This window comes from Carassius carassius, chromosome 4, assembly GCF_963082965.1.
Source record: "Carassius carassius chromosome 4, fCarCar2.1, whole genome shotgun sequence".
In the NCBI taxonomy this organism is placed as follows: domain Eukaryota; kingdom Metazoa; phylum Chordata; class Actinopteri; order Cypriniformes; family Cyprinidae; genus Carassius; species Carassius carassius.
Window position 1 is genome coordinate 13,432,471 of NC_081758.1, and position 26,988 is coordinate 13,459,458.

Here is a 26,988-nt window from a genome sequence, read left to right on the forward strand (position 1 = left end):
TTCGTATCTTTACAGAAAACGTATGCTATTATAACGATCAACAAGATTAGTATTATGGGGCATAAACGCCAAACGCGGGGCATCGCGTTTCTAGACCTGCGCGAGGAGCGTCTGATCCATAGTCTGATGGCTTCTTTGCATTGACTTTGTCAGTAACGTTAATCTACTCGTGCAAATCGTTGAACTCGCGTTTATGTATTTAGTTGTAAACCTTCCATTACTCGGGTCTAATTCAATATAATAAAATTATGACATCAAACACAACATTTATAAAACTTTACCTCATCCGTTAAATCCATGATTTATCTTTCCATCTGATTGATGGCCGTCAGCGGTTGGGTAGAAGACAACAAATCCCATCATTCCATGCTCCTTCTTAGCGTCATCAAACCACGCGATTGTTATTGTTTAGGTAGTCTGCCCTCTAGTGGCAGGTCCTACAACCTGTACCTTTAATCTATAGTTTTTTTATAAATATTTTTTTCCAACTGAAGACAAATACATAAATGTAACTTATGCCATTAATCTTTCCGTGTGTAGTTTTATGAAAATAGCCTCATAATTTACATATAAAGTAAATAAACGATTTAGTAGCACAGACATCTATTTTAAGGAATAAATGTCAAAAAAGCTTGCCATAGACAAAGCAGAGCTCTTGGTTTTTTCTTCTTCAGTTAACCTGTGGCTGTAACGCTGACCCGCCCCGGCGCGAGGGGTTAGCACGGTCCACCGCTCTGATTTTACGCGCACGCGTTGATTTATCTGTAATGCGCACGCCGTGCTGTGCGCGAGGTCTGCATGACGTGAAAGAGCAGGATATTCCTCCAGGACAGTTTGAGGGTTACTTCTGCAGCTGTATGCGACCAGAGAGTGAGAACTCGACGAGAAAGATCGCGCAGGTGTTCAGCAGCCCGAACCTCGCGAAGAATGCAACTTCTCACCTGCGCATGAGGTAAAGTCACCGAAGTCGTTGCTGCTGTACGCGGGATACGCTTGCACCGACAGTCGCGCGCTTCAAATCATAAAAAACTGATGGGAATGATAAACGGTGATGCATTTTGGATATGTATATAATACCGGTGGGGCATTTGGAAAGGCATTTAGCGCTTTTATATATTAAAGTTAATGAACATGTTCATGACAAGTGCGTCTTTAAATAGGATGCAGAGAATATGTTACATTAAAATCGTGTCTATTATTATTGGTCTAATCACGCTACAGACGGAAACAGAGAAGGTTCACAGTAAACTATTCATTTAGCATCATTCATTAATATCTTTAATATTAATATTTAAAATTAATATTTAATATTAATATCTTTGTTCCATTTAAATCATTCTAACCTACTTTAAGTTCTTTATATCATGGAAACATTGTGATATACCATGAAATTAGGATACTATGATATATAAACCATAGAAATGCACACATTTTGTCAAATATTTGTGCACAGGTGGAATTAAATTGTTTGCTAGTACTTTATTTTAGTTTTGTTTTAATATAGTTGTTTTATTATAACTTTTCACAGTTATTATTGATCTGGACTGACTTGAGATGAATACTGACACTATTGTAGAGCTGCTTTACAGCAGAACTAGAATTTGTCTTGTATTCGATCAATACCGTATTACTGCTTCTGCTATTTACCAGTATATTACTGTAATGCTTCTTTGAAACAATCTCTGTTGTATAAAGCACTATATAAAGTGGTGACTTCACTTGATATAAAGTGATTATTTTCTTTAACCTCTTTTTAGCTCTTGATTGGCATTTTTCATCTCTCTTCTATTCCACTTTTCTCTTTCTTAGAGGCTGCTGGCCTGTGAATGGGACTGTGCTGTGGCCAACACTGCATTCTGTGCTTCAGTCAGGACTATGTGCTGCCCATGTGCCACTCTGAATGCACTGGCCAGCTGTTTGCGAGAGCAGGGAGGGTGGGGCGCCCCACCGGGGGCGAGGCGGAAACAGGACAATGCCCCCCTCGTTCCGGATCGCCGTGTTGGGAGCTCAGGGGGTGGGCAAGACAGCCATTGTGCAGCGCTTTCTTCATGATGACTACAGTGAGGTGGTGGTGTCCAGTAAGACACGGCGGGTGCATATTTCTGCCGCAGTGCTCAATGGTCATGTTCATGACCTTCAGATCACAGATTATCCAGCCATCAGCAGCTTTCCTGTCAGCTCTCTGCAGGTATAGTAGTATATCACAACACTGGACAGGGTGTCAAGACAAAGTTAATCAAATTTTAGGTACCGAAACGAACCCGCCCATAGGGGAAGGCAATCACTAATGAGATCTCCACAGTTGAAGTCTGAGAGAAAAAACCCTGAGAAAATGATCCTGTGTGTCTTTAGAGTTACAAAAATCTGTAAAAAATAAAAAACCTGTTCTGGCCTAAAACGTGACAAATTTGTTCTTTTTTTAAAATTAAGTTAATTCATGGCCATGGACTTGTTTTTCCCCTGTATGTCATGTGTGGGGCTCCGTACATTTTAGGGAAAACATCAGAAAAAAACGTGTGCAAAGATTGTCTACAGATCTAAAAATCAACTCCAATATTTCACATTAGATTTTGTGAAAATAAAATAAATCAAATATATATATATAATTTTTTTTTTTAATAGTGCACAAAGAAACAACAACAACAAAAAACTGTCCTTCTAAAACATTGACATAATTTTTTTTAAATATCCTCTCACATGATGCTACTCCACCAACCACCAACAGAGCATATAAAATACCTAAAATAAAAATATTTTTTGAAAACATTGGCAAGTAAAACACTGCAACATGACAATTACAAACCATTAAAACAGAAACTGACTTTAACGGTAGCGCTCCTATTTAATAGAGATTCATGATACTGGCTCACCTGCTTCAATCCATGCAGGGCTTTTCAGAATATCACTGCTCACAATTATTGTGTTTCAGAGCAACAGCATGAGATTAAAACAATGTACAACTCTATTGTAACTTAATTCAGATATTGTATATATATAATAAACTGCTGCATAAATGTATTATGAGATAGAACGTAGAAGTTTACCTTCACTGTAAAGTGGGAATTATGAACACGCAATAGAGCTTGATGGATCTGCAGGGAACGTCTTTCTTCGAGTCATTAAGAAATTCTATTCTAACTTGTTGTTTCTTGTTTATGTTTCTATTCTATCTGAAGAAATATGAGTTTGGAGTAAACCTGATTGAATATATATGTATTATAAACACCGCCTCCCCGGCCCTTTTCACAAATGTGTGTTTGTCTGTCAACAGTTGCAAAAATTGGTATCTATTTTTAATCAACTTTAGGTGAAGAGACAGATTTGATAGTTATGTTAAGTTTTGTAGTAGATTTGTTTTATCTTTGAACCTAAAGATTGCTTTATTGTTTGTGACCTTTTTAATGTGAGTGTGTGAAAGTCACATGTTCGTATCCGTTCGTATTCATTTACAGTATGTATTGATTCAGGTAGTGGCAATAAAATTCACTTTTTGCTCACACATTTTTTTTAATGAACTGTAATCTCTATCAAATGAGACTTAATTTTTTGTTTAGTAATATGCATAAACCTTAATTTTAATATGCAGACTTGGATATTTTTATCATGTAAACGTTAAATTTTTTAAGGCAGATAAACGAGCATTGCAATGAAACAATTAATTTAATGATATATAATATCCATGCAATTTTCCAAAACGTTCATTTTACAAAAAAATGTGGTTTATGCTAAATCTTCTAAGTCCTATGAGATATTCAGAGCTAGCAACCGTGTTAAAGGGTGGAAGGACTTTGTGAAGGGCCAGTTAAGCAGAATGTTTTCAGTGTTTTTATATAGGCTCTCTGAGTTTATGCTCACTGAGAGCTTTAGTATTGAAGAATGGTTTATAATGAACCAGTAGCTCGAGAGCACATGATTCTGTGATTTCAGACAGCTTGAAAGGATAAAAGAGCCACTTGAGCAACGAGTCCTTTTGTCTCAGTTCATTTTTCTTTCTCATTGGTGTCATACTGAATAAGCACTTTAATTAGTCACAATGGGAAGAGAGGATTCTTCCATAACTTTACATTTATAATTTTATTCTCAACTGGAGTTTCCCGTCAGAGAGCTAACAGTTAGCTTGGGCTATCATTAACAAGTGATTTAGACAACTGTTTCTCTTGCTTCAATTACAAAAGCTAGCACTTCTCCTCCAATCATGTCCATTTTAACCACAGTAACCGATTTGATCTGAAAAAGCACCTTCTACTAAAAATTGCAATTTGTTTGCAATTTGCTGAATGCATTACCAGTTTTACACTCCTATCTGCTTGAGTTATAATTTATTCCCCAAATCAAATCAGTTGTAAACTAGCAGATATGAATCAGATCAGGTTCAGAGGTTCTGAATGAATGAGGATTAATATGAATCTCATAATCTTATGACTATTAGCTATTGCTATTAGCTGAACGCTTGTCGTAACCCTGTAAAGCTTATTCTATTTTTATTTTTTTTTAATGGAACTGTTTATTCGAACTTTGATGTATATGAAATTCTGATAGATTGTAATGTAAAACAATGAGAAATTTAATACATTTAGTAAACAGAACATTATAGCAATCTGCTTACATAAAATGCATAAGTATCAGTTGTCAATAATGTCTTATAAAGATGATATTTAAATGCTTTATTATCAAAGCTCTGTAGTTTTTTTTAAACATGTAATGCTATATATATATATATATATATATATATATATATATATATATATATATATATATATATATATATATATATATATATATATATATATATATATATATATATATATATATATATGTATGTATGTATGTATGTACAGTATGTACTGTATGTATGCATAGCTTCAGTTGATTTAGTTCAGTAGGTGTTCATCTTGAAATATTACCGAGATAAGTTAACAACAGCCCGGAGGGTGATGTTTTTACAATGATACTAAAAGGTCTTTTAGAAAATATAAACTATCAATCAGATGACAGAAGGCATGTAGTACATCGTGTACAATAGTTTTTTTTTTCAGCATAGCTTTGATCATGTTCTTAGAGGACTTAGATTTTTGTGACCCTGGAGCACAAAACCAGTCTTAGGTTGCTGGGGTATATTTTTAGCAATAGCCAAAAAAAACATTGTATGGGTCAAAATTATCGATTTTTCTTTTATGCCAAAAATCACTAGGATATTAAGTAATGATCATGTTCCATGAAGATATTTTGTCAGTATTTAGATTTTTTTGCACCCTCAGATTCCAGATTTTCAAATAGTTGTATCTCAGCCAAATATTGTCCGATCCTAATAAACCATACATCAATGAAAACTTATTTGTTTAGTTTTCCGATGATGTATAAATCTCAGTTTTGAAAATTGTACATTTAAGACTTAACCACTTCAGCTGTTATTTTGATTTTTTAGAATTAGGCATATGCAATATTGGACCCACCGGTGGGTCCCCAGAGTTGATGTGGTTAAGACAGGTTTTGTGGTCCAGGGTCACATTTGTGCATGAAATATGATACAGTAGACTAAGGTTAACTGAACTTTTTTTGGGATTTGTTTCTCATGATCAGGATCTTTTGTTGCTCTGTGTTTTCGCAGGAATGGTCAGATGTTTGCTGTCGAGGCATTCGGAGCGCTCATGTCTACGTTCTGGTTTATGACATCTGCTGTTTTGACAGCTTTGAGTATGTCAAGACCATGCGGCAGCAGATCTTAGAGACCAGGTACCTAATGGGAATATAAGTCTCTTTTTATTCCTTCACAACTTTACATCTTTGCACCCTTCTTTCTTTTTTTGTGCTTTTTCTGCTTAAACCTTTTCTCTGTTTTGTCTATAGTAATTTTTTCTATCCATCATGTTCCCCAACCCTTCTTTTCTTTTTCTTCAATGTTTGATGGCTGCTGTAATTACACTCAAAAGGCGAGACCCTTCTGTAATCATGGGCTGCCAGCACACTGGGTCATTTCTTCATCATTTGGATCCAAATCAACAGAAATGCCTTCCATTCTCCTCTGCTGATTGCAAAGGGCATGAAATGTCATCATCAAAAGCCAATTTATAAACCTCAAATGCTTTTTGCTTTGTATCTGAGCAGGTTTGATGATGATGATGATGATAATGCCTAGTTGTAACTGTTTTGGCTGCGTACTAATGTGTATTTGATATCTCTTTGATATCATTCACTGATTGACTTGATATCCATATGTCAACACTTTTGTCAAGATGCTCTTTGAATTCATTGTCACATTATTGTGTGAGAAAACACCTTTTTTCTTGCTAATATTAAAGTTAATATCATACATATCTGAGCATCTCTTGCACTTGACATGTGAGACTAATTTGTTACACAGTGTCTTGTACCATCCAAGACCAAATGATGTGTCTGTAGAAGTTAAATGAACTAATAAATTAGCTAAAATGCAAGAAACCATCTTTATAAACAGCATTTTATTTAGTTCAAATATAAAAACATCATTAAAACAAGATAAATGTAGTTTGTATAATACAATGTTTATATCATCACAAAATGTAAAATGGATTATTGCATATCTGTTGTTGATTCAGGGTAAGCATCATATGTGTCCTCTGATGGTCAGCATCATCTCTTCTCAGGTGTTCTGGATCCAGACTGGAGCTTAGAGACATCATTAGCGTAGCTGCTGATCCAACAAAGTAAAATTAATTAGTTTAACCCAAGCTAAAGAATAAGAATGCACATTTGATCAGATACAACTATATTCACAATTTAAGATACATTATTCGAATGCTTGGCGAAAGAGATGCGTTTTTAATCTAGATTTAAACAGAGAGAGTGTGTCTGAACCCCGAACATTATCAGGAAGGCTATTCCAGAGTTTGGGAGCCAAATGTGAAAAAGCTCTACCTCCTTTAGTGGACTTTGCTATCCTAGGAACTACCAAAAGTCCAGATAATTTAGAGGTTTCATCTGGTCTCGTTGAGATATATACCTGAGTATCATCAGCATAACAGTGGAAGCTAATTCCGTATTTTCTAATAATACTGATGATAAATGAGATGACACCCCATTTAAGTAAACAAAATGGTAGCGATCGGACAGGTAGGATCTAAACCATCTTAGAGCCTGCCCTTGAATACCTGTATAGTTTTGTAATCAATCTATGAGTATGTCATGATCTATGGTGTCGAACGCAGCACTAAGATCAAGTAAAACTAGAAATGAGATGCAGCCTTGATCTGACGCGAGAAGCAGGTCATTTGTAATTTTAACAAGTATTCAGCATATCCCAACTGCTTGATTGCTTGTACAGTATCATTGCAAAATGTAAAATAAATTATCGCCAAGCTCTAATCTGCTAAATGTGGCTGTAAGGCATGAAGATGTTATGATATTATATGTGTATTGTGAAAAGCGCTATACAAATAAATTTGACTTAATATAATATAATATAGTAATGTATCCACAAATTTTTTTTAAGGTGTATGAGTTGCTAAAGAGAGAGCAAATAAGTTTGCAGCAGGAGCATAGGATCCAAGATGCCCTATGTGTCAGAGTAATACACACAGAGACAGTGATGCTCAGTCGGCGATTGGTTTAAATGGTCAGTGTGGGCGTTCGCAGTAAGCCTGTCACTCAGAGGCAGATTTATCATAATCAATGGCGTCAGCTGTCATGCTTTGCTTGCGTCAAGGCCTGAGCGGTGAGGCAGGTGGTTCCGCTGACAAACATTCATGTTTTATTGATCCAGGCAGAGCACAATTAAGTCACCTTGGCCTGACACTGCCTCACAGACTCTGCCACACAATGGTTCGATTCACTGATCTGATCTGCTAATACCCAACAGAAGTGAGCGCTGGCTGTCAGTCGTTCCTGTGATAAGACAGACCCTGATAGAGTGAGGAATTAAAAGAAAGACAGATAATTAATCTTTGGTGAAACAATAGCCATTGTCCTTATCTCAGATGAAGTTTTGTATTGAGCTCTGTTATCGTTTCTAAGGGTCCATGTACAGTAGCTGTCCAAAATGTACAGTAACTGGCAGCATATTAAGGCATCATAGGTCTGTTATACTGACTCTGTTTTAAAAGCTGGGCAGCAACTTTATCAAAGTGTCAAAATTGTCTCATGTACTTTCATCTTTCATCTTTTTTGTCCAGTGCAACGTTTTGTCTAATACTGTATAGTATAGATAATAGTAATTAAAAATGGCCTGTTTTAACCATGTTTTAGCTACCTGTATAGCAAATATATATTGTGCTATACACTCACCATCCACTTAATTGGGTACACCTCATTTGTACCGTGGGGACCGCTCACGGTGACCTGCGGGAACCTCGGGGTAGGACAGACGAGGTGAGAGAAAAGGAGATGGAAGGAGGAGCAACAGAGACAAGTGAGGGGAGAGAGGAGAAAAAAAAAAATCCGGTTCCCAGACGCACTGCTGCTAGCCCTCCACCAGCTGGGTGATCTCCTCCGCGGTGCCTGGCGGTGGCACTGGACAGCCCTCGGCGGACGGCACGACACTCCTCCGCCGCCCGGTGGACAGCGACGGCTCCTCCGATTTTGGGCAGCCGGCAGGAGTCCCCCGTTCCCTGCCCCTCCGGATGCCTTCACGTAGGCAGCAGTCTCCGGCCCCCTAGCGAACGGCGCCGACTCCTCCGCTCCCTCAAGGACGGCAGCCGCTCCTCCACATCACCGGCGGCTGGCAGCGAGCTCGCCCGTCCCTGGCAACTCACTCCAGCCCACCGCCTCGAGCGTCCATGGCGGCACACTCCCTCGCCTGTTCGGTTGCACCGCGGATTCACCACAGCGGCGAGGGATCTTCAGCAGCGCGTCCCTCCTTCTCCCGGGTTTCGGCACCACTGTAACAATTATAACTCCATAATCATCGGGAAGAAAGAGGCGGGAACCGGCGGACAATCAAATAAAGACTTTAATAACAAAATAAACACAAAACAGCGCAACAGCCCCTCGCGGACGACTGTCGCGCACAAATAAAAAGCAAACACAAAATAAAGTCCAGGCCTGGTCCTCTCTCGTCCTTCACTGTCGTCGCTCCAGTTTTATATCCTTCCATCTCCTCCGTGGGACTCGAGACCGGTGGGTCGAACAGGTGTCGCTCATCTCCAATCACTCTACCGGCCTCGCTCCTGTTCCCACGTCTCTTGGCCCCGCCCCACTTGTCACATGGACATTTTCTCTTTTCTGACCATTATCTATAAACCCTTGAGATGGTTGTGTGTGAAAATTCCAGCCGATCAGCAGTTTCTAAAATACTCACATCAGCCCACCTGCAGCACCAGTGTAAAGTCCAGTGTAACTTAAATCACCTACCTCTGATTGGAGCTTTTTTTCTTTAGGAGTGTAGTTTATCACCAGGAATTTGTCAATTATTTATATCCTTTTTTATGAAGCTGACAAGAATTTCACAGAAGCACATCTGATCACTTACTAATCACAATAAATCTTGAAAGGTTTATTGCTTCTAAGTTATTGCTTTTATGACTATTATTGTGGAGCTGCTGTGATTAATCAGTTGTGACTATAGAGCTTCACTGGAGAAGTGTTATTTGGCACTTGGGGTTTTGTTAAGGTCTGGATGTAGACAGGCAGATTTGGAACAAACTCTCAGAGTTTTGTAAGTCCCCAAAGGCAGTAAATGTTATAGTCCTTGCCTTTCAGTCAGATCACGTCAAAGAAAGCACATCACATGTCGGATTTAGAGGATGAATTGATTAACAATGCACAGCAATCCAAACTGTCAGTCAAACCGGTGAGATATTAATGACTAAACCAATGAATCAGAGGATAGATTGAGTTAGTGAATGAATGCGGTTATGAATTAATTCTGTTGCAGAGGGACTCTGTTGTGTTTGAGGATGAAATGAGTGTGTCAGAGATCTGAGAGAAGAGATGTCTGCCACAGACACATGACTGATGGATAATGCTGGTGTTTCCTGTCGATTCAAGACCCAGAGACACCTGGTGACTGACAGCACGGTGTCTAGAGAGGTTTGGGGCTAATTGTGTTTACGATCCCATCTTCTTATCAGTACATGGAAACACATCAGATATCTATTTTTTGTTTAGAATCCACATCTTTGGACACCAAGAACTGTGGTTGTTCATTTGTAGTATCTTCCACAGAAGAGGTCTATTTTTAGCTTTCCTGCCCAGTTTATATCAGTCCGGTGCAGCTCTGTGGGAAGCCTCTGTGAAGTGAAACAATTGGAAAACCTATTTGTCTTTTTTCAGAGCTGTCAGAGGCACAGGTCATCTCAAACAGAGATAAGCGAGGAGACATAAGCTGCTCTCCAGGATCTCTGCTCTCTGTTGGAGACAGGACAAGAGGCTGATAGAGCAGCCCAACTTCCTGTACATATGACAGCTTCACTTCCTGACAACATGCCACTGAAGCAGTCTGTAAATGACATACATGCTTTAGGCTGTTTAGTCACCGATGGGCTAAAGATCCTCTGTACCAGCTGATCTTTAGTTGGCATGCCATCAAATAAATTCAATATGACTGGCATTTTTCAACATTTTGGTTTTATTTTAACACTGAAACAAGTATTTAAATCATTTTGATAAAAATTGCCCTATATATCAGATATATTATTTCATATTTCAAACTGTACAGGGTTATGTATAGTTTTTCTCCATCAATGAAAATAATTCCATAAGAATCCAAATACATACATACATAATACATTTGTTTTTATTAGTATTGGTATTTATTTATAATAAATATTTGAATGTTCACTTTAAGGCCCACAGAGAATCGGAGCCAGGAAATGTATGCCACAAAATATAATCAAGGGTAAGAATTTGTGTGTAGTGTGTGCAGCAGTACTTATATACCTAATAACATAATTAACAGCTGTCACGCCCATGGGCTGTCTGTGTGTGTTTTCTCCCTCATGTGCCCATATTTGGTCGTTCCTGTACCTTTCCTCACTATCCCATTATTAGTTGATCCCCCTCACCTGTCTATCCCTTGTTAAGTTTAGTATTTTAAGTGTAGTCTGCTCCATGTTTCCTTTTTGGTTTTTAAACATTGTTGAGTTGTTACGTGTGTGCTCTTGCCTGCTCTCTGTCACCCTTTCTGAGGATTATTGAAGACTGTTTTTTGTGTTTACTCCACGTCTCCTCGTTCCTCCCAGTAGGCAATCTTGACAAGACCTGACCAAATACAAAATATAGTTTATCAGCATATTTTTCCCTGCTTGGTTTTTGTGTTTCACTTCGTGTTTTTTGTTTCCGTTGTTTCCCTTATGGATCGCCTCGCCCGCCTTCAATAGCTCTTCCTGCTGGAGCAAGGGGAGAGATCGCTCAAGGGCCATAACAGACTGCTCCTGGTCCTTGTTCTACTCCCGACCCAGAGCCCAGCCCACCATCCCCTCACTGTGTGGAGCTTAAGCCCGAGGCCACCAATGACAGAGAGCTTGCAACCGACTAGCCTTCGCTGCATGGAGCCAGAGTTGCTGATGAGGGCTCCTGTTCCCAAGTTAAGCCCGGAGAGCCTGGAGGCTCACAAATGCATGCTTAACCACCCACTCCTGCCTCCTCCACAACTGCTTTTGTCTGGCAGCCCCTCTGCTAGCCCTCAGCCCACCATCTATACAGTGTGAGTTTCGCGGGTCTGCCATCCTCTATAATCACCTTGGTTGGAGAATCCCAGGCGTCCGCCTCCAGCTTCTAAGCCCTGGACTCCGGCTTGGCTCCACCTCCACCATGGCTCCTAGCGCCCTCCTCTCCGCCAAAGCCCATCAGTCCACTGGCTTCACCGGGCTCCCTCGTCCCTCCACCTCCAACTTGGTCTTCGACCATCCGTCGCCTCAGGACTCCAATCCTCCAGCTGCGCTCCACCCCTGGTTCTGACAGGCTCCTCCATCCCCGGCTCCACCGCAGCCTTCTGGATCCCCACCTCGGTCGCTGGAGCCATCTTCTCCGCCTTGGCCCTCCGGATCCTCCCCTTCACCCTGGCTCATCGGCTTTCTGTATCCGCCTCAGTCTCATCCGCCACCTGCACTGCCATAGTCGGTTGGCCCCCGGGAGTCATTAGTCCTTCCTCCTCCATGGCCATGATTTCTTTGTTGAAGTAAATAATGATAACGGTTTAGTCCCTTTCCGGAGGCATGTTGGCACTCCAGCTCACGATAAACCAGCACCATCCACATAGGGCTCCAATAAACTCGCTCCCTCCTTTCTTCCCGCACTTCCCTGAGACATCCAAAGCTCCTCCCTATTCCTCAGCACAGGATCGCTGGTCTATCCGCTGTCAAGCCCACCGGCCTTCGCTCACTCTAGCCCGCCCGCCTATGGAGCGGGATGAGTAATGTCACGTGTATGTTCTGTTTCTGTTTTCCCTGCCTTGACCTTAGTTTCCTTTGTTGCTTGATTAGTTCATTAGTGTCCACCTGTGTTCATTAAGTATCTTATTAGTTCATCATTTGGTTTAGTATTTAAAAAAAAGTGAAAGTGAAAGGAATTTATAGCCCTTCCTTTCTTCAGTTTGTTGGTCCTGTCTCCGTCGTTTACAAAGCTCATCATTCTGAAAAGCGAGGTGTGGTCTGATTGGCTAGCTATCCAGTGTGTTGTGATTGGTCGAATACCTCAACTGTGACGTAAATGTTACGCCCCTTACCATACTGTGATTCCGTTTCCTTGTGTGATGAGACAAAGCCAATAAAACCCATTAAAAAACAAGACATTTGTAATATACTGTGGGGACATGATTACTGATTATAATGACATACTGTCTTTTTACGTGTTGCGTTGCATTGCGCCGCCTAAACATAAAACCATGTCTGCATTTGTGATTGGAGAAACAACAAAACAACAAGCACTACTCTACACTTCTCAAAACTCGCGTCTGAATCATTAGTGGTAAATCCTTTAAATATGAAAACTAAGTTACAGGCTGTGATTCAGCATTATTTGTCAGAACACCAGCATTGTAGGCTACTCTCCCAAGAAACAGTCCTCGTCCTCCGTAAAATGCATTGCACACATCTGAATATTTGATTTGAACTGTTCTGAAACAGTGTTGTAAACAGAACTTAACCACTGATTTCTAGTTGTTTTCTCTTTTGGAAAGCCAAACAAAGTAGTTTCCACACAACGTCTCCACGACATGGTGGCAGCAACAATACTATAGCGAGAATCAAAATTACGCCTTCTTTCTTTGCATGAATATTTGGGCGGTGTTATGCAAATCTTCCCACACAGTGGCATAGTCATATGGAGGCGTGTCAAAACGAGGCGTTTTTATAACTTTTATAAAGAATATCTCTACGTGTTTGAGATTTTAGTCTTTGCAACTTTAGGGATCTAATCTATTCACTAACAGCTTGTAACACTCCAAAGAGAAAGGAAAACTTGAAATCACATCATATGATCCCCCTTTAAAATATATTATGTTAAATACCCATTTGAGGTTATTAGAGACACATTTTATAAGCTAAAAAAAACTTCTATTATGGTAAAATCTTAGCCAAAATGACAAACCTTAAATTATTTACAAATAAATTTCAGTTTTTTTATGTCTGTTACTACTACTGCAAGAGTCATGAGGCATCAAGTCTGACATATTTTCCATGTATGTTTTAATGTGAGTGTATTATTAAAAGAAAAAAAAATTAGATTTTAAATTTGTTATTAATGGCCGATTCATAGCTGAAATTAAAATCTAATAACATTCTGAATAAAAATAAATTTTTAAATAAGTAAAATCAATGGTTTCAGTCATTTTAAAAATCACATTATAAAGTAGCATATGAAAATTAATATTAATTTTATAATTAATAAATAATATTAATATTAAGCAGTACAATAAAATGACTAGTGTTTTCAAAGATTAACTTCAATTAAGTTTTAGATAACTGCAATGATAAACTAAAGATGAATGTAAAAAGACAGAATGACCTAAGGCTTTTTTCAATCTACCAGAATCACAGAAATAAGTAAGGATGACCTGACATATGAATGTTAAATTCACTTTTAAATGGATAGTTCTACAAAAAAAAAAAAAACAATTCTGTCTTCATTTACTCTCCCTCATGTCTTTCTAAACCTGTATGATTTTTTTATTCTGTAGAATATAAAAGATAATATTTTAAGAAATATTTTCGTGTTTTTTTTCCCATAAGATAGTAGTCAGTGGTCACCAAAACTTTTTTCAAAATATCTTGTTTTATGTTCCACAGGAGAAAGAAAATCATACAGGTTTGAAACAACTTGACAGTGAGTAAATGATGACTTTAATTTGTCAAGTTTTTTTAATTAGCATTTTGGTTCCATTAAGAACCCGTAACATCCATGTAACTTACTGAATGGTTTTTCTGTGGTGTCTGTGGAATGTAATTAGATTTGAGCCATCTTTTTATGTAGAATTGTTTTTGCTTTCTGTATTTACAGTGTGTTTATCTCTCCACAGGGTCATGGGCTCTGGAGAGACGCCCATTCTGATTGTCGGCAACAAACGTGATCTGCAGCGAGGTCGCGTCATACCACGACACAGTGTATCTGACTTAGTTCGAAAGAGCTGGAAGTGTGGATATGTAGAGTGCTCTGCCAAGTTCAACTGGCACATTTTACTGTTGTTTGGAGAGGCTCTGCGCAGCATGGGTTGTGCCCGCTGCAAGCACGTCCATGCCACCATCCGTTTCCAGCGGGCACTCAGGAGAGAGCGATGCGTCCTAATGTGAGTTTCTCTTCTACAGAGCCCATTCAAAAGCGGTTTATGACTATGGACACTGCGTTATTGTGTGGGCAGCTGGAAGAGCTGTGATAAACCTCATGCCAAGGAACTTAACATTTGGGAATCTAAATATGGACAGACAGATGTGCTCTTAAACAGGAAGTCTCTGTTGCTTTATTACTTATGCCTTCAAACTGATGTCTCTGCTTTCGGTATGGAAGAACAAAACCAACATTTCTGCCTCTTATCTTAGAAATCAAAACTGGCAGAAAGGCTGGTGGAAGGCAACAAAAATCAGCTTTAAAATTACATTAATACACTTGCTTATGTTCAGGCCAGGACAGCACCATTGACTGCCAAGTAAATTACACTGTCAAGGTAAGGTACTGTCATAGTCCATCTGCCATCAGTGGTTCAACCGTCATGTTTCAACTGTCTCATCACTTCATAACATTACAGTTGAACCACTGGTGGCAGATGGACTATTCTGACGATGTCTTTCATACTTTTCTGGATCTTGACATTGTAATTTACTTGGCAGTCAATGGGACAGTCACAAGCCTCCTGGTTTTTATCCAAAATGTCTTAAATTGTGTTCCAAAGACGAACTAAGCTTTTACGGGTTTGAAATGACAAGTGACAAGTGATTAATGACAAAATTTTCATTTTGGGGTGGAGTAACGCTTTAAGGATCTTCCAGTACCTGAAGTTTTTCCCAGCTTAGGTGCCGTATACAGTCGCTGATTCTGCAATACGCCACACAACACAAATTAAACAAAGAACTTATGTTCTACGAATACTTCTGAAGAGATGGTTCACTGAAAAATGGCTTAATTTACTTGCCTTTGTGTTGTTCCAAATCTTTCTTGACTGTCTGTCAATTTGTGGAAAACAAAAAGAGAAATTTTAACATTGTGCTTGTTGCTCTTTCCCTTGCATTGACACAATGGGGTGTTTTCAAGCTTCAAAAGGGATGCAAAAACAATATAAAAGTATTATAAAAAATCATCCAGACTGCACCAACACTATACACTAGCTTTTGAAAGGAATAAATGGGTATTCACCAATAATCTTCCCCTCCAGTGAGCTGGGAAACCAGGGTCACATGCCCCCACCAGTGAACCAGGATCCCTGATTTATAAAATGTTGCATAGGAACTGTCCTACATTAGATCTTATGTGTGATTGAGAGAACGAATGTACACACACAAAAAAATGTTTATATGCCTCTCCTTCATATGAGAAATTCATAAATTGCAAATGATCTTGAAATTGTGCACAGCTAAATGGTTTCAGATCTCCACTTGTAACACCGCCCAATCAATTTCATTAACATATAATAGAGCAGCATTCAACAGACAAATCATTCACCTGAGAATGGTGAGTGGAAAGAATTGCTTAAATTTCCAAATACCTACAGTACTCTTACACCGAAAAGTGTGTAAGTCTGCTTAGACACTGACGTGGTGCTAAGCACTTTTCCAAAGCAAAGACCATTTTCATAGATCTGAATGTTGGCATGGGTTTTTGAGTAAAAACACACTAAGACCAGATTTAGACCAGTTTTGTGAATCAGATCAGCCTATCAGGTTAATTCATAATTCGGACATTGCTACTTTTAACAGCTTGGGTGAATGTAACGTTTTTCAGCGAATAACAACTTTCTGTCTGTTTGTGATACAAAGCTCTCAAATGGCTTCACAAGACTTGCAATAGTCCAGTACAATATTATTTTAGCATTATTTTTATACTATTATAGTATTCCTTAATATTTTGAATTGGCTTTTATTTTTTCAGTTTTTTTATTAGCCATTTTTATTATTCATTATAAATTTTTAGATTTATTTACACACACACACACACACACACACACACACACACATATATATATATAGCTTCTTTATAGATTTATTTTATTTATACTTTTTTTTCTATTTAATTTTAGTTAATTTTTATTCCAGTTTTGAGTTTTCAGTAAAACTTGCTTCAGGCAAAATAAACAGTTTTTAATAGTTAAAATTTTAGTTAACACTGGTGCATAATTCAATGCCGTCCCTTTTGATGCATGAAAGCTTCATTCTTCATTCTCTGCAATTGCATGGAATAGTGACTAGAAAATAATTGAACATTCTTCTTTTGAAAGCCATGAGGATGAGAAAGTAATGACAGATGTTGAACTATGCCTGATAATACTGTGTCTTATTCCAATGTAATTTATGCCAAGGTATATGAATTTATCCCACTTTGAAATAGTGGAGACACATTAAATCATAAGGGAAAGAGGAAAATGTGAATGTAAATGTGTTATAAATGTATGCTCCTGTGGTAGAGGCTTTGAAGATGTTTGTGTGTGTCAAGGAACAAACTAAAAATATAGCCTTCTTTAATAATTTAACCCATCACATCTCTGGTGCACATAAAGACCAGCTTCTGCTACACACCCTAGTCTGATCAAATACATGTTCAGTACACATGTAAAGCACATTACATTAAAGCACATTAGTCTAATAAATGGAGACTAGACATAGAAAATGCATCCTTGTCTGTGTGATGAATGAATACTAAATCAATACCTCCATCAGTATCTGTTCTTCAAAGGTAATGCATCTGCCCTACAGTATATACAATGCACAACACGTACACATTAATAACAAAGTGTGATTCACATCATGTTCTATTTAAGTCAGCGAGGCGGTGTATAATATTGTGTCTCACTGAGGAACGACTGTGCTGGTGAAGCTTACTAATGTTCATTAATCCTTAAATAATGAGAATGATTTCAGGTAAAATGACGAATGCAAGCATGTTTTCATATTTTTATTTTACGTTCTAAATAATTGGATGAGATTCAGCGAAATTGTAAAATGCCAAATTGAATCTTTTTATCCAGAGTCCACAAAATTTGAGGTCCTCACAGTATCACGCTCTCACAGTCCTCCGAGGATATCTTTAAAGTGCTCCTCTCCACTGGCAAGAGTCTGGGGATGTTAAGGAAGGGGGAGCGGGGGATCAAAGGGGACTGGGGTTGGAGGGAGGGAACAAGGAGAAGAAAGTTGCAAGGGAGCACAGCTGCTGTACTGTGACAGACTGCAGTTCTGATGAAGCTATTATTAGCCCCAGACTTATGCCAAGAGTTATTTATAAAAACAGCAGCCAAAACACTGAAGCACAAGGTGACTGGAAAATGCCAAGAAAGAAATGCTAGCGGGATGCTTGGTGGAGCTGACATGAATAAACAACACAGAGGGCCAAATCATTGTCCAGTCATGACATATTTACATCATGTTACAAAATGTAAAAACATAAAAATTCAAATCTGTTCATGGACAAAGCTCACATGGTCAGTCTATCAGTTTTCATTAAATGGGGCTTTCATATGGCTTGGCAGTCAAATTTTCAGTAAACTCTAAAATGAAAAAAATTGGTTAAACCCAGGATTCCTGATCTTGATCTGCACTTATTTGTACTCAGTATTGGGACCTGGGAGTTTGGTTTAGTCCAAGTGTTTCCTCGAGAGTTGTCTGTGCCAAAAAGCCCATGTTGGGAATCGTTTCCTCTCTGGTTGTGAGACTATCCCTCTTTAAAGCTTGTTCTTTTGTAGAAAACTGGTGTTGGGATCTTTGAAGGCATTCGGTCAGACCTGTGGTCACGTCTCGGTCGCACACAGGGTCTTAGTTTTAGCTTAAATATGGATGGGACTCTCTCTGGCTTTCTTAAGGCTCTCCTTTGTTTGAACGAAGAACTCCTCTGCTTTTCTACACATTAAGTTCATAAACTTGATCCTTTTCCATGAGGAATTTTGGTCTCAGCATTGGAGTTGTGAAGTTCAGCTGTATCCATAATGGATCCCAATAAGGACCAATAAGTGGTAGTATAAGGTTTTTAGAGACCTTAAGGTGTCTTCCTCCACTTTGCCTCTGAAACCCTGAAGAGTGTTCACCCACTTCTCAACAGACACCTTCTCCAGCTTCCTTTGGCCACCAGAGAGTTCAGCAATGACTGCATCAAAAGCCCTGTTTCCACTGTTGGGTTTTGCCCGATCAAGACATGCTGATCTGTTAGAGCTTTTACTGTGGTCAGATGGGATCTCTCTGGAATTACTTGGATTCTCGTGGTTCTGCTCATCAGAGCTAGTGCTAGTTTCTGAGTCAACACTTAGCTGCTGTAGATTGGAAAAGATTTCCTCTTCTAGGCTCTTATAGAGGATGGATTCCTGAGCAGGGCTAAGAGGAGGAGGAGTGGAGAGATAACTTCTCTCAATTCCTCCCTCTTCACCTACTAAATGTCCTTGAGACTTCTGAGAATCAAGGAATCTTTTGGAAGATTTCTTTGAGCTGTTAATGTGAGGAGACTGCACAATGTTCAGCACTAGTAGAGCCACGTGACGTATCTATCTGCTCTTTGTTCAAGATGGCCTTTCTCATTTACATCCAGAAAATCTTTGGGAACTGGGGACTCTTCTTGAGAGATCTTAGCTGGTGTTCTAGGTGCTTCTGAAATGGCCCCCATTAGCACTTTAAAAGGAGAAAAGGTATGGATGAAATGTGGACTCCCTTTGTCCTCTGGCTCATGGATTGTGATTTCTGGAGGTTCAGAACATGAATTTGTATTTCTAGGAGGACTCTGAAAGGTCCTTCCTGGACTTTCTTGTGTGTCTGAGACAAGGTGCGCTCTGTCTTGGTTCTCTCGTCCTTTTAATCCAAGTGTGGAATTTTGTCTCAGTTTGGAAACAAACTGTGATTTGGTCCATGTTTGTCCCAGATTATTCTCAGACACTTGCTGGGGTTGTATTTGATTGGCGTTCCTCTGAAGGACTAGAGGAGTTTGAGGACGCTGTATATCAGGTTGTGGTGTAATAAGATGATGGGTGGCCCGTGGGAGACTGCCAGTGAGACGCGGTGTTGGTGACATCCGTGTTGCTTCTCTACCTCTGGAGGAGTTTGTTCTCAAGCTGTCTTTAGTGTCAACAAAAGTGTACACACAAGATGGTGTACTCGGTCTCTCTCTTAATCTGGAAAAACACCCACACAGAACCTTGTCAGTGTCAGTGAGTCTGTGCTTCCTCAACAGCTGTTAATAGTATCATGTATTTAGAGACACAAATATTCATGATTAAGCATATGGTAGTTTCCAAATTCCATTTTACCTAATCAGAAGAGATTAGATGAAATGGACATTTTAAGGACGTACTTTAAAAAACAAACTATTTGCAGGGCCACTCCTATTATTGTCTGGTCCCATTAACATCTGGTATTAGCATGAGTTATTAAGATTATAACTTCAGTGATGCAGTCATTTATGACGATGGTTGCAACTACTGATTAAAACAGCAGTCTCAACCCTCATGTTACTAAACATTACCACACAAATTAATGTACAACATTAACATGGTCAATTTCTTCAATGAAGCATAAATGTTAATTTCTTCCTTTTTTTACTCTACTAATTTTAATACAATAATTCAATAGCCAACATTAAATGTGGTGGTCGTTAAATGTGTGTATGGTAAAGACTATGGTAATAAAAATCTGAAATAATTACATGCTTAAAAAGATCTTTGCTAAAAATTGACATTGCTAATGAGATGTCATAATTAAGGGGAACAAGTTTGTTTCCTAGTAACTGTTTAATTGCTGAAGGGGCATGCTCAGTCGTAAAAAAAAAAAATCTCAGTCCCTGTCTCTGTCTTGCATACAAACTCTGTCTTGCTGTGTTAATTCCTAAGACTGGGTATTGTTATTGTTGGGGTTTTCAAACCTCAGATGACAAGTAATGTGTCTGTGAGAATCCAAGGGATTCAAGTGGATTTATTTCATCCTGTTAGCCAGCTACATGTCTGCGAAAGTTTTTTTTTAAGCCAATCATATTTCAAAAAGTTGTGACTGTATATATGCAAGTAAAATATAATTTTTCTTCAAGCCGCAATGTATCTGAAGAAGTGATTGAAGTGTAATGGCAGTTTTCTTCCATATTATGTTGTACAGTGGGTACGGAAAGTATTCAGACCCCCCTTAAATTTTTCACTCCTTGTTATATTGCAGCCATTTTCTAAAATCATTTAAGTTCATTTTTTTCCTCATTAATGTACACACAGCACCTCATATTGACAGAAAAACACAGAATTGTTGACATTTTTGCACATTTATTTAAAAAGAAAAACTGAAATATCACATGGTCCTAAGTATTCAGACCCTTTGCTCACTTTTGCAGATCCTCTCCAGTTCTGTCAGGTTGGATGGTAAACGTTGGTGGACAGCCATTTTCAGGTCTCTCCAGAGATGCTCAATTGGGTTTAAGTCAGGGCTCTGGTTGGGCCATTCAAGAACGGTCACGGAGTTGTTGTGAAGCCACTCTTTCATTATTTTAGCTGTGTGCTTAGGGTCACTGTCTTGTGGAAGGTGAATCTTCGGCCCAGTCTGAGGTCCTGAGCACTCTGGAGAAGGTTTCAGTCCAGGATATCCCTGTACTTGGCCACATTCATCTTTCCCTCGATTGCAACCAGTCGTCCTGTCCCTGCAGCTGAAAAACACCCCCACACACAGCATGATGCTGCCACCACCATGCTCCACTGTTGGGACTGTATTGGACAGGTGATGAGCAGTGCCTGGTTTTCTCTACACATACCACTTAGAATTAAGGCCAAAAAGTGGTTTTTGTCTTGCACTGTCTTGCAAAAGTGTCTTGCACTGAGGAGAGGCTTCTGTCGGGCCACTCTGCCAATAAAGCCCCAACTGGTGGAGGGCTGTAGTGATGGTTGACTTTCTACAACTTTCTCCCACCTCCTGACTGCACCCTGGAGCTCAGTCACAGTGATCTTTGGGTTCTTCTTTACCTCTCTCACCAAGGCTCTTCTCCCCCGATAGCTCAGTTTGGCAGGACGGCCAGCTCTAGGAAGGGTTCTGGTCGTCCCAAAAGTCTTCCATTTAAGGATTATGGAGGTTACTGTGCTCTTAGGAAACTTAAGTGCAGCAGAAATATTTTTGTAACCTTGGCCAGATCTGTTCCTTGCCACAATTCTGTGTCTTAGCTCTTCAGGCAGTTCCTTTGACCTCATGATTCTCATTTGATCTGACATGCACTGTGAGCTGTAAGGTCTTATATAGACAGGTGTGTGGCTGTCCTAATCAAGTCCAATCAGAATAATAACAAATGAAGGTGTAGAACCATCTCAAGGATGATCAGACGAAATGGACAGCACCTGAGTTAAATATATTGAGTGTCACAGCAAAGGGTCTGAATACTTAGGACCATGTGATATTTAAGTTTTTCTTTGTTAATAAATCTGGAAAAATGTCAACAATTCTGTGTTTTTCTGTCAATTTTGGGTGCTTTGTGTACATTAGTAAGGAAAAAAATTATAATTTATATGATTTTTAGCAAATGCCTGCAATATAACAAAGAGTGAAAAATGTAAGGGGTCTGAATACTTTCCGTACCCACTGTACAGTCGTGGCCAAAAGTTTTGAGAATTACATAAATATTCGTTTTCAAAATGTTTGCTGCTAAACTGCTTTTAGATCTTTGTTTCAGTTGTTTCTGTGATGTACTGAAATATAATTACAAGCACTTCATACGTTTCAAAGGCTTTTATCGACAATTACATGACATTTATACAAAGAGTCAGTATTTGCAGTGTTGGCCCTTCTTTTTCAGGACCTCTGCAATTCGACTGGGCATGCTCTCAATCAACTTCTGGGCCAAATCCTGACTGATAGCAACCCATTCTTTCATAATCACTTCTTGGAGTTTGTCAGAATTAGTGGGTTTTTGTTTGTCCACCCGCCTCTTGAAGATTGACCACAAGTTCTCAATGGGATTAAGATCTGGGGAGTTTCCAGGCCATGGACCCAAAATTTCAACATTCTGGTCCCCGAGCCACTTAGTTATCACTTTTGCCTTGGCACGGTGATCCATCATGCTGGAAAATGCATTGTTCTTCACCAAACTGTTAATGGATTGTTGGAAGAAGTTGCTGTTGGAGGGTGTTTTGGTACCATTCTTTATTCATGGCTGTGTTTTTGGGCAGAATTGTGAGTGAGCCCACTCCCTTGGATGAGAAGCAACCCCACACATTAATGGTGTCAGGATGCTTTACTGTTGGCATGACACAGGACTGATGGTAGCGCTCACCTTTTCTTCTCCGGACAAGCCTTTTTCCAGATGCCCCAAACAATCGGAAAGGGGCTTCATCAGAGAATATGACTTTGCCCCAGTCCTCAGCAGTCCATTCACTATACTTTCTGCAGAAGATTAATCTGTCCCTGATGTTTTTTTTGGAGAGAAGTGGCTTCTTTGCTGCCCTTCTTGACACCAGGCCATCTTCCAAAAGTCTTGGCCTCACTGTGCGTGCAGATGCGCTCACACCTGCCTGCTGCCATTCCTGAGCAAGCTCTGCACTGGTGGCACTCCGATCCCGCAGCTGAATCCTCTTTAGGAGACGATCCTGGCGCTTGCAGGACTTTCTTGGACGCCCTGAAGCCTTCTTTACAAGAACTGAACCTCTTTCCTTGAAGTTCTTGATGATCCTATAAATTGTTGATTTAGGTGCAATCTTAGTAGCCACAATATCCTTGCCTGTGAAGCCATTTTTATGCAACGCAATGATGGCTGCACATGTTTCTTTGCAGGTCACCATGGTTAACAATGGAAGAACAATGATTTCAAGCATCACCCTCCTTTTAACATGTCAAGTCTGCCATTCTAACCCAATCAGCCTGACATAATGATCTCCAGCCTTGTGCTCGTCAACATTCTCACCTGAGTTAACAAGACGATTACTGAAATGATCTCAGAAGGTCCTTTAATGACAGCAATGAAATGCAGTGGAAAGGTTTTTTTGGGGATTGTTCATTTTCAGGACAAAGAAGGACTGTGCAATTCATCTGATCACTCTTGATAACATTCTGGAGTATATGCAAATTGCTATTATAAAAACTTAAGCAGCAACTTTTCCAATTTCCAATATTTATGTAATTCTCAAAACTTTTGGCCACGACTGTACATAAAAGTGAAGTGGATTTTTGGAAAAGACAAAAATTTGAGAGGAGACTTGGTTCTACTTGGTTTTTTGTTGATTGGATGGCAGATCTGAATGAATGTTTACGAGATTTAATTGGACTTAATGTTTGGAGAAATCCAGCATATGTCAAAAGAGAGAAGTCTGACATTTCACTGGAAGATCCAGTTATTTTGAATAAAACCTTTGGTCAAAAAAAGGTCAAAATTTGCATTTGCACAAATGAATTATTCACAGTTTTTCAATAAGATTTGTGAATTTTCAAATGCTAAAAGTTAAACTGTTTTGGTACTGCTTAACAAACTAGAATTCATGTATGAGTGTGTTGTGGTCTGAAACACCAACATTTCATGATCCAATCAATAAAGCACAGTCTCTGTGTTTCACATCAATGTTAGCTGACAACCTTTGAACTTACACTAATCGCAAACTTACTTGTTAGGAGAGGGACTGTTTCTCCAGCAGGAGGGCTGATGTTCAGGGTCAGGGGAACAAGAGGAGCATGGGGGAGAGGGCCTTCCTCTCTGGGCTCTGCAGGCAGCTGAAGGGGTCCAGAAAACTGGGTGAAGTGGGGACTGAGTTCGGCTTAGCATAAGAGTTGACTGGCCATCAGGTTGTGTTGTGGTCAACCGCTCTTTGATCTCATGGACCGGAGTACCTGGTCATGTGGTCAAATTATGCACTGATGTACATTTGTATATGTGAAAGAGAAAAAAGAGAGGAAATACTGATTCAGTTGCTTAAAGAAGCTCTTTTAATATGCTCTATGTGTATGAAATATGAATGAATATTACACAAATAATGGGCATAGGCATGATCCCATTACAATGTCTTATAATGTACTTCATAATGCCAAACCGATCTTAAATGGATAGTTCAGCCAAAAATTTTTGGGTTGAGATACACGATAAACAACCACAAATCTTTCACTGTTTGTATCATTTCTGATGCTAATTTTTGTAGGTGGTTGTAGGTATGTTTGTGTGCATATCCACATCCTGAGATAAGTGCACAGGCAGGGATCATGTTTGTCAAGATAGTGCTCCAGGGTGTCCCATTCTCCACCCACTCGCACCATAACATGATTCCCTAAAATCTATACACACAGACACCTTTATGAGCAAATGTCATCTGCAGTTGGTTTGAGCCATTTATCTCTTGTTATCATTTCCACAAAACAAATACTCTTCCATTTCTTTTCAACAAAGCTTTAAAAATTATTGACAATGATAGATCAACACATATTTTTGCTTGTCTATGCTGGAACAAAAATAGCTCTTAAAATGATCAGTTGACAGAACGAGGTTTTATAAACAGTACCCACACAAATAAGAGTGTGTTGGAGCCTCCAACCCTGTATTTGCACTCTGATAACTTCACCATGGGGAACTGGGATGGGCAAGTGCATCGGCTTATCAGAAGCTGGACCTGCACACAAACACACAAACTCAGAAACGTTATTGGCATGACCCACACACCCCTAACAGAGTATCCTAAGCAGATGTTACCTGCCACTTTGAGAGCCTCCATAAATCAGTGAGGAGAGCCACAAATCAAAATGGCAGTCGAATTCAAAGTCCCCCTCCTTTTTGCAACTCATTTGAAATGGTAAAAAGAGGCATGAATCTTATAGGTATAGATGAATGTTAAGCTTTGACCCTTTAGGTGTCCTTGTTCCCAAGGCATCCTCTTGCATGCCAAATCCGCTGAATAACAGTGGGTTTTGTGTTCTAAATTAAAATCCAATGCCCTCAACACATCAGTAAACATTATGTGAATTTAGTCTTTGAAATCGCATCCAGATTTTTGATGTTTATCAAGTTCCTGTGGTTTGAGCCGAGCAGGGAAGACATCCATCTCTTCACGAATCTCCTCCTCTATCCCCTGCTCCAGCTGAATGAGGACTGGTGAAGCAAGCCATGCCGAAACGAGAGGCCCGTCTGGCCACCTCAAGAAGGCACAGCACTTGGCAGCATAAAGCTAAAGTTAAGTTTTCATTTACAATGTTATTACAGAAACTCGCTATCCGATATTAGCCAAATGAGTTAAGATCAAAGTCCCTTTAAGGCTTATTCTATAGGGTCTGGTTAAGATGTAGCATGAATCGAAGAAGAGTATTCGACTGGTCATGTGATTTCAACAACTACCTTTCAACAGCTTTGATCAGTCTGCTGCTGTGACTATAGTGTCTTAATCTCATTTATCAAATGTACTATTCACTTTTTAATGTATAGAACATTTAATGAGGAAAAACTATATTAAATGTGAACAAACGTGGACCAGCGTCGCTAGTATTGTGAGCTCACAGCTCCATCTAGTGGTAAGGGTCAGAATTGCTAACATGTGATGTTCTATCAAACCAATTGTATGCTCTTTTGACTAATAATTCTATTGTAAACAAATTACTGTCAAATATTATTATAGATCAGTGGTTTTAATCCAAACACTCCAGTTAACCATTTACTGCCCACGAGTTCAACGTATTAACAAACACCAACGTATTTTGCAGAAAACTAGTAATGTAACTAATTACTAAAAAGATTGCAGTACTAATATTACAGTAATCATCCATAAAACAGCTAGTTACGTAGTTACTGTTGATGAAATCCAATTTGAAATCCAACAATCCAATAAAAGTTTTCACCAGTGCATCAGGAAAGCTTGGAGCATGCAAAAGCTTACATTCAGGGGATGGAAATATTGCTCTTACACTGATTTTGTCAGGAGAAAAGGTGATCTGAACACAGATGTGTACATTTTGACATTACTTGTCTCTGGCATTACATGGCTTGCCCACCCACATCCCTTAGATTACTTCCTTATATTAGGCTACTATAATTAAAAATCTTATGAACTTATGTGATTTCTTTTGATAAAATACCTAATGAAATAAAATCATACTTGGGTAACTAAAGGAAAATGAAAAAGGAAATTATAGCTACAATTAGCTTCAAGCTACACATGACGATTAATACACACTTTTACTTAAAAGTCACTATCAATCACCATTGAGTGTTTGTTAAATCTAAAGTCTGCAATCCAGTGTCACTGGTAGTGGTATCCCAAAACTAGTATTAAAGAATATTGTAGGATAAATATTTATTAAAAACTCTATCTAAGTGTTACCATCTTACCATTCAAGTTTTTCATAGCGATATAAAACCGCAGAGGGGTGGTTAATTTGGGCATGAACCTTAAGACTACAGGTTAACATTTATATATAAATATATAACATGTATAATAACATAAATGTGTGTGTTTCATTTTACAACTATCTACAG

The 26,988-nt window shown here is 39.1% G+C and overlaps 1 protein-coding gene and 1 pseudogene across 2 annotated transcripts; one reads left to right on the forward strand and one right to left on the reverse strand.

Annotated features, from left to right (window-relative positions):
• The first annotated feature begins 587 nt into the window (after positions 1-587).
• On the forward strand, positions 588-15,091 carry LOC132129661 (ras-like protein family member 10B). 2 transcript variants are annotated; one of them, XM_059541307.1, is made up of 4 exons: positions 588-952; positions 1,810-2,188; positions 5,609-5,733; positions 14,429-15,091. In XM_059541307.1, the coding sequence occupies exons 2-4, from the start codon at positions 1,901-1,903 to the stop codon at positions 14,697-14,699; spliced, it is 684 nt and encodes a 227-aa protein (XP_059397290.1). In that variant the 5' UTR covers positions 588-952; positions 1,810-1,900; the 3' UTR covers positions 14,700-15,091. The 2 variants fall into 2 exon arrangements, with proteins under 2 accessions (XP_059397290.1, XP_059397299.1); XM_059541316.1 differs by lacking the exon at positions 14,429-15,091 and adding an exon at positions 5,931-6,156.
• A 2,527-nt stretch (positions 15,092-17,618) lies between these two features.
• LOC132130271 (GAS2-like protein 2A) lies at positions 17,619-26,857 on the reverse strand (annotated as a pseudogene).
• Positions 26,858-26,988: the final 131 nt, after the last annotated feature.

What these genes read in the sequence shown, in the direction of transcription:
- LOC132129661 (XM_059541307.1), top strand. Translation starts at nt 1,901, where the DNA reads ATGCACTGGCCAGCTGTTTGCGAGAGCAGGGAGGGTGGGGCGCCCCAC. An exon ending in TTCCTGTCAGCTCTCTGCAG is followed by an intron (nt 2,189 to 5,608) that starts GTATAGTAGTAT and finishes GTGTTTTCGCAG; the next exon opens with GAATGGTCAGATGTTTGCTG. An exon ending in CAGCAGATCTTAGAGACCAG is followed by an intron (nt 5,734 to 14,428) that starts GTACCTAATGGG and finishes ATCTCTCCACAG; the next exon opens with GGTCATGGGCTCTGGAGAGA.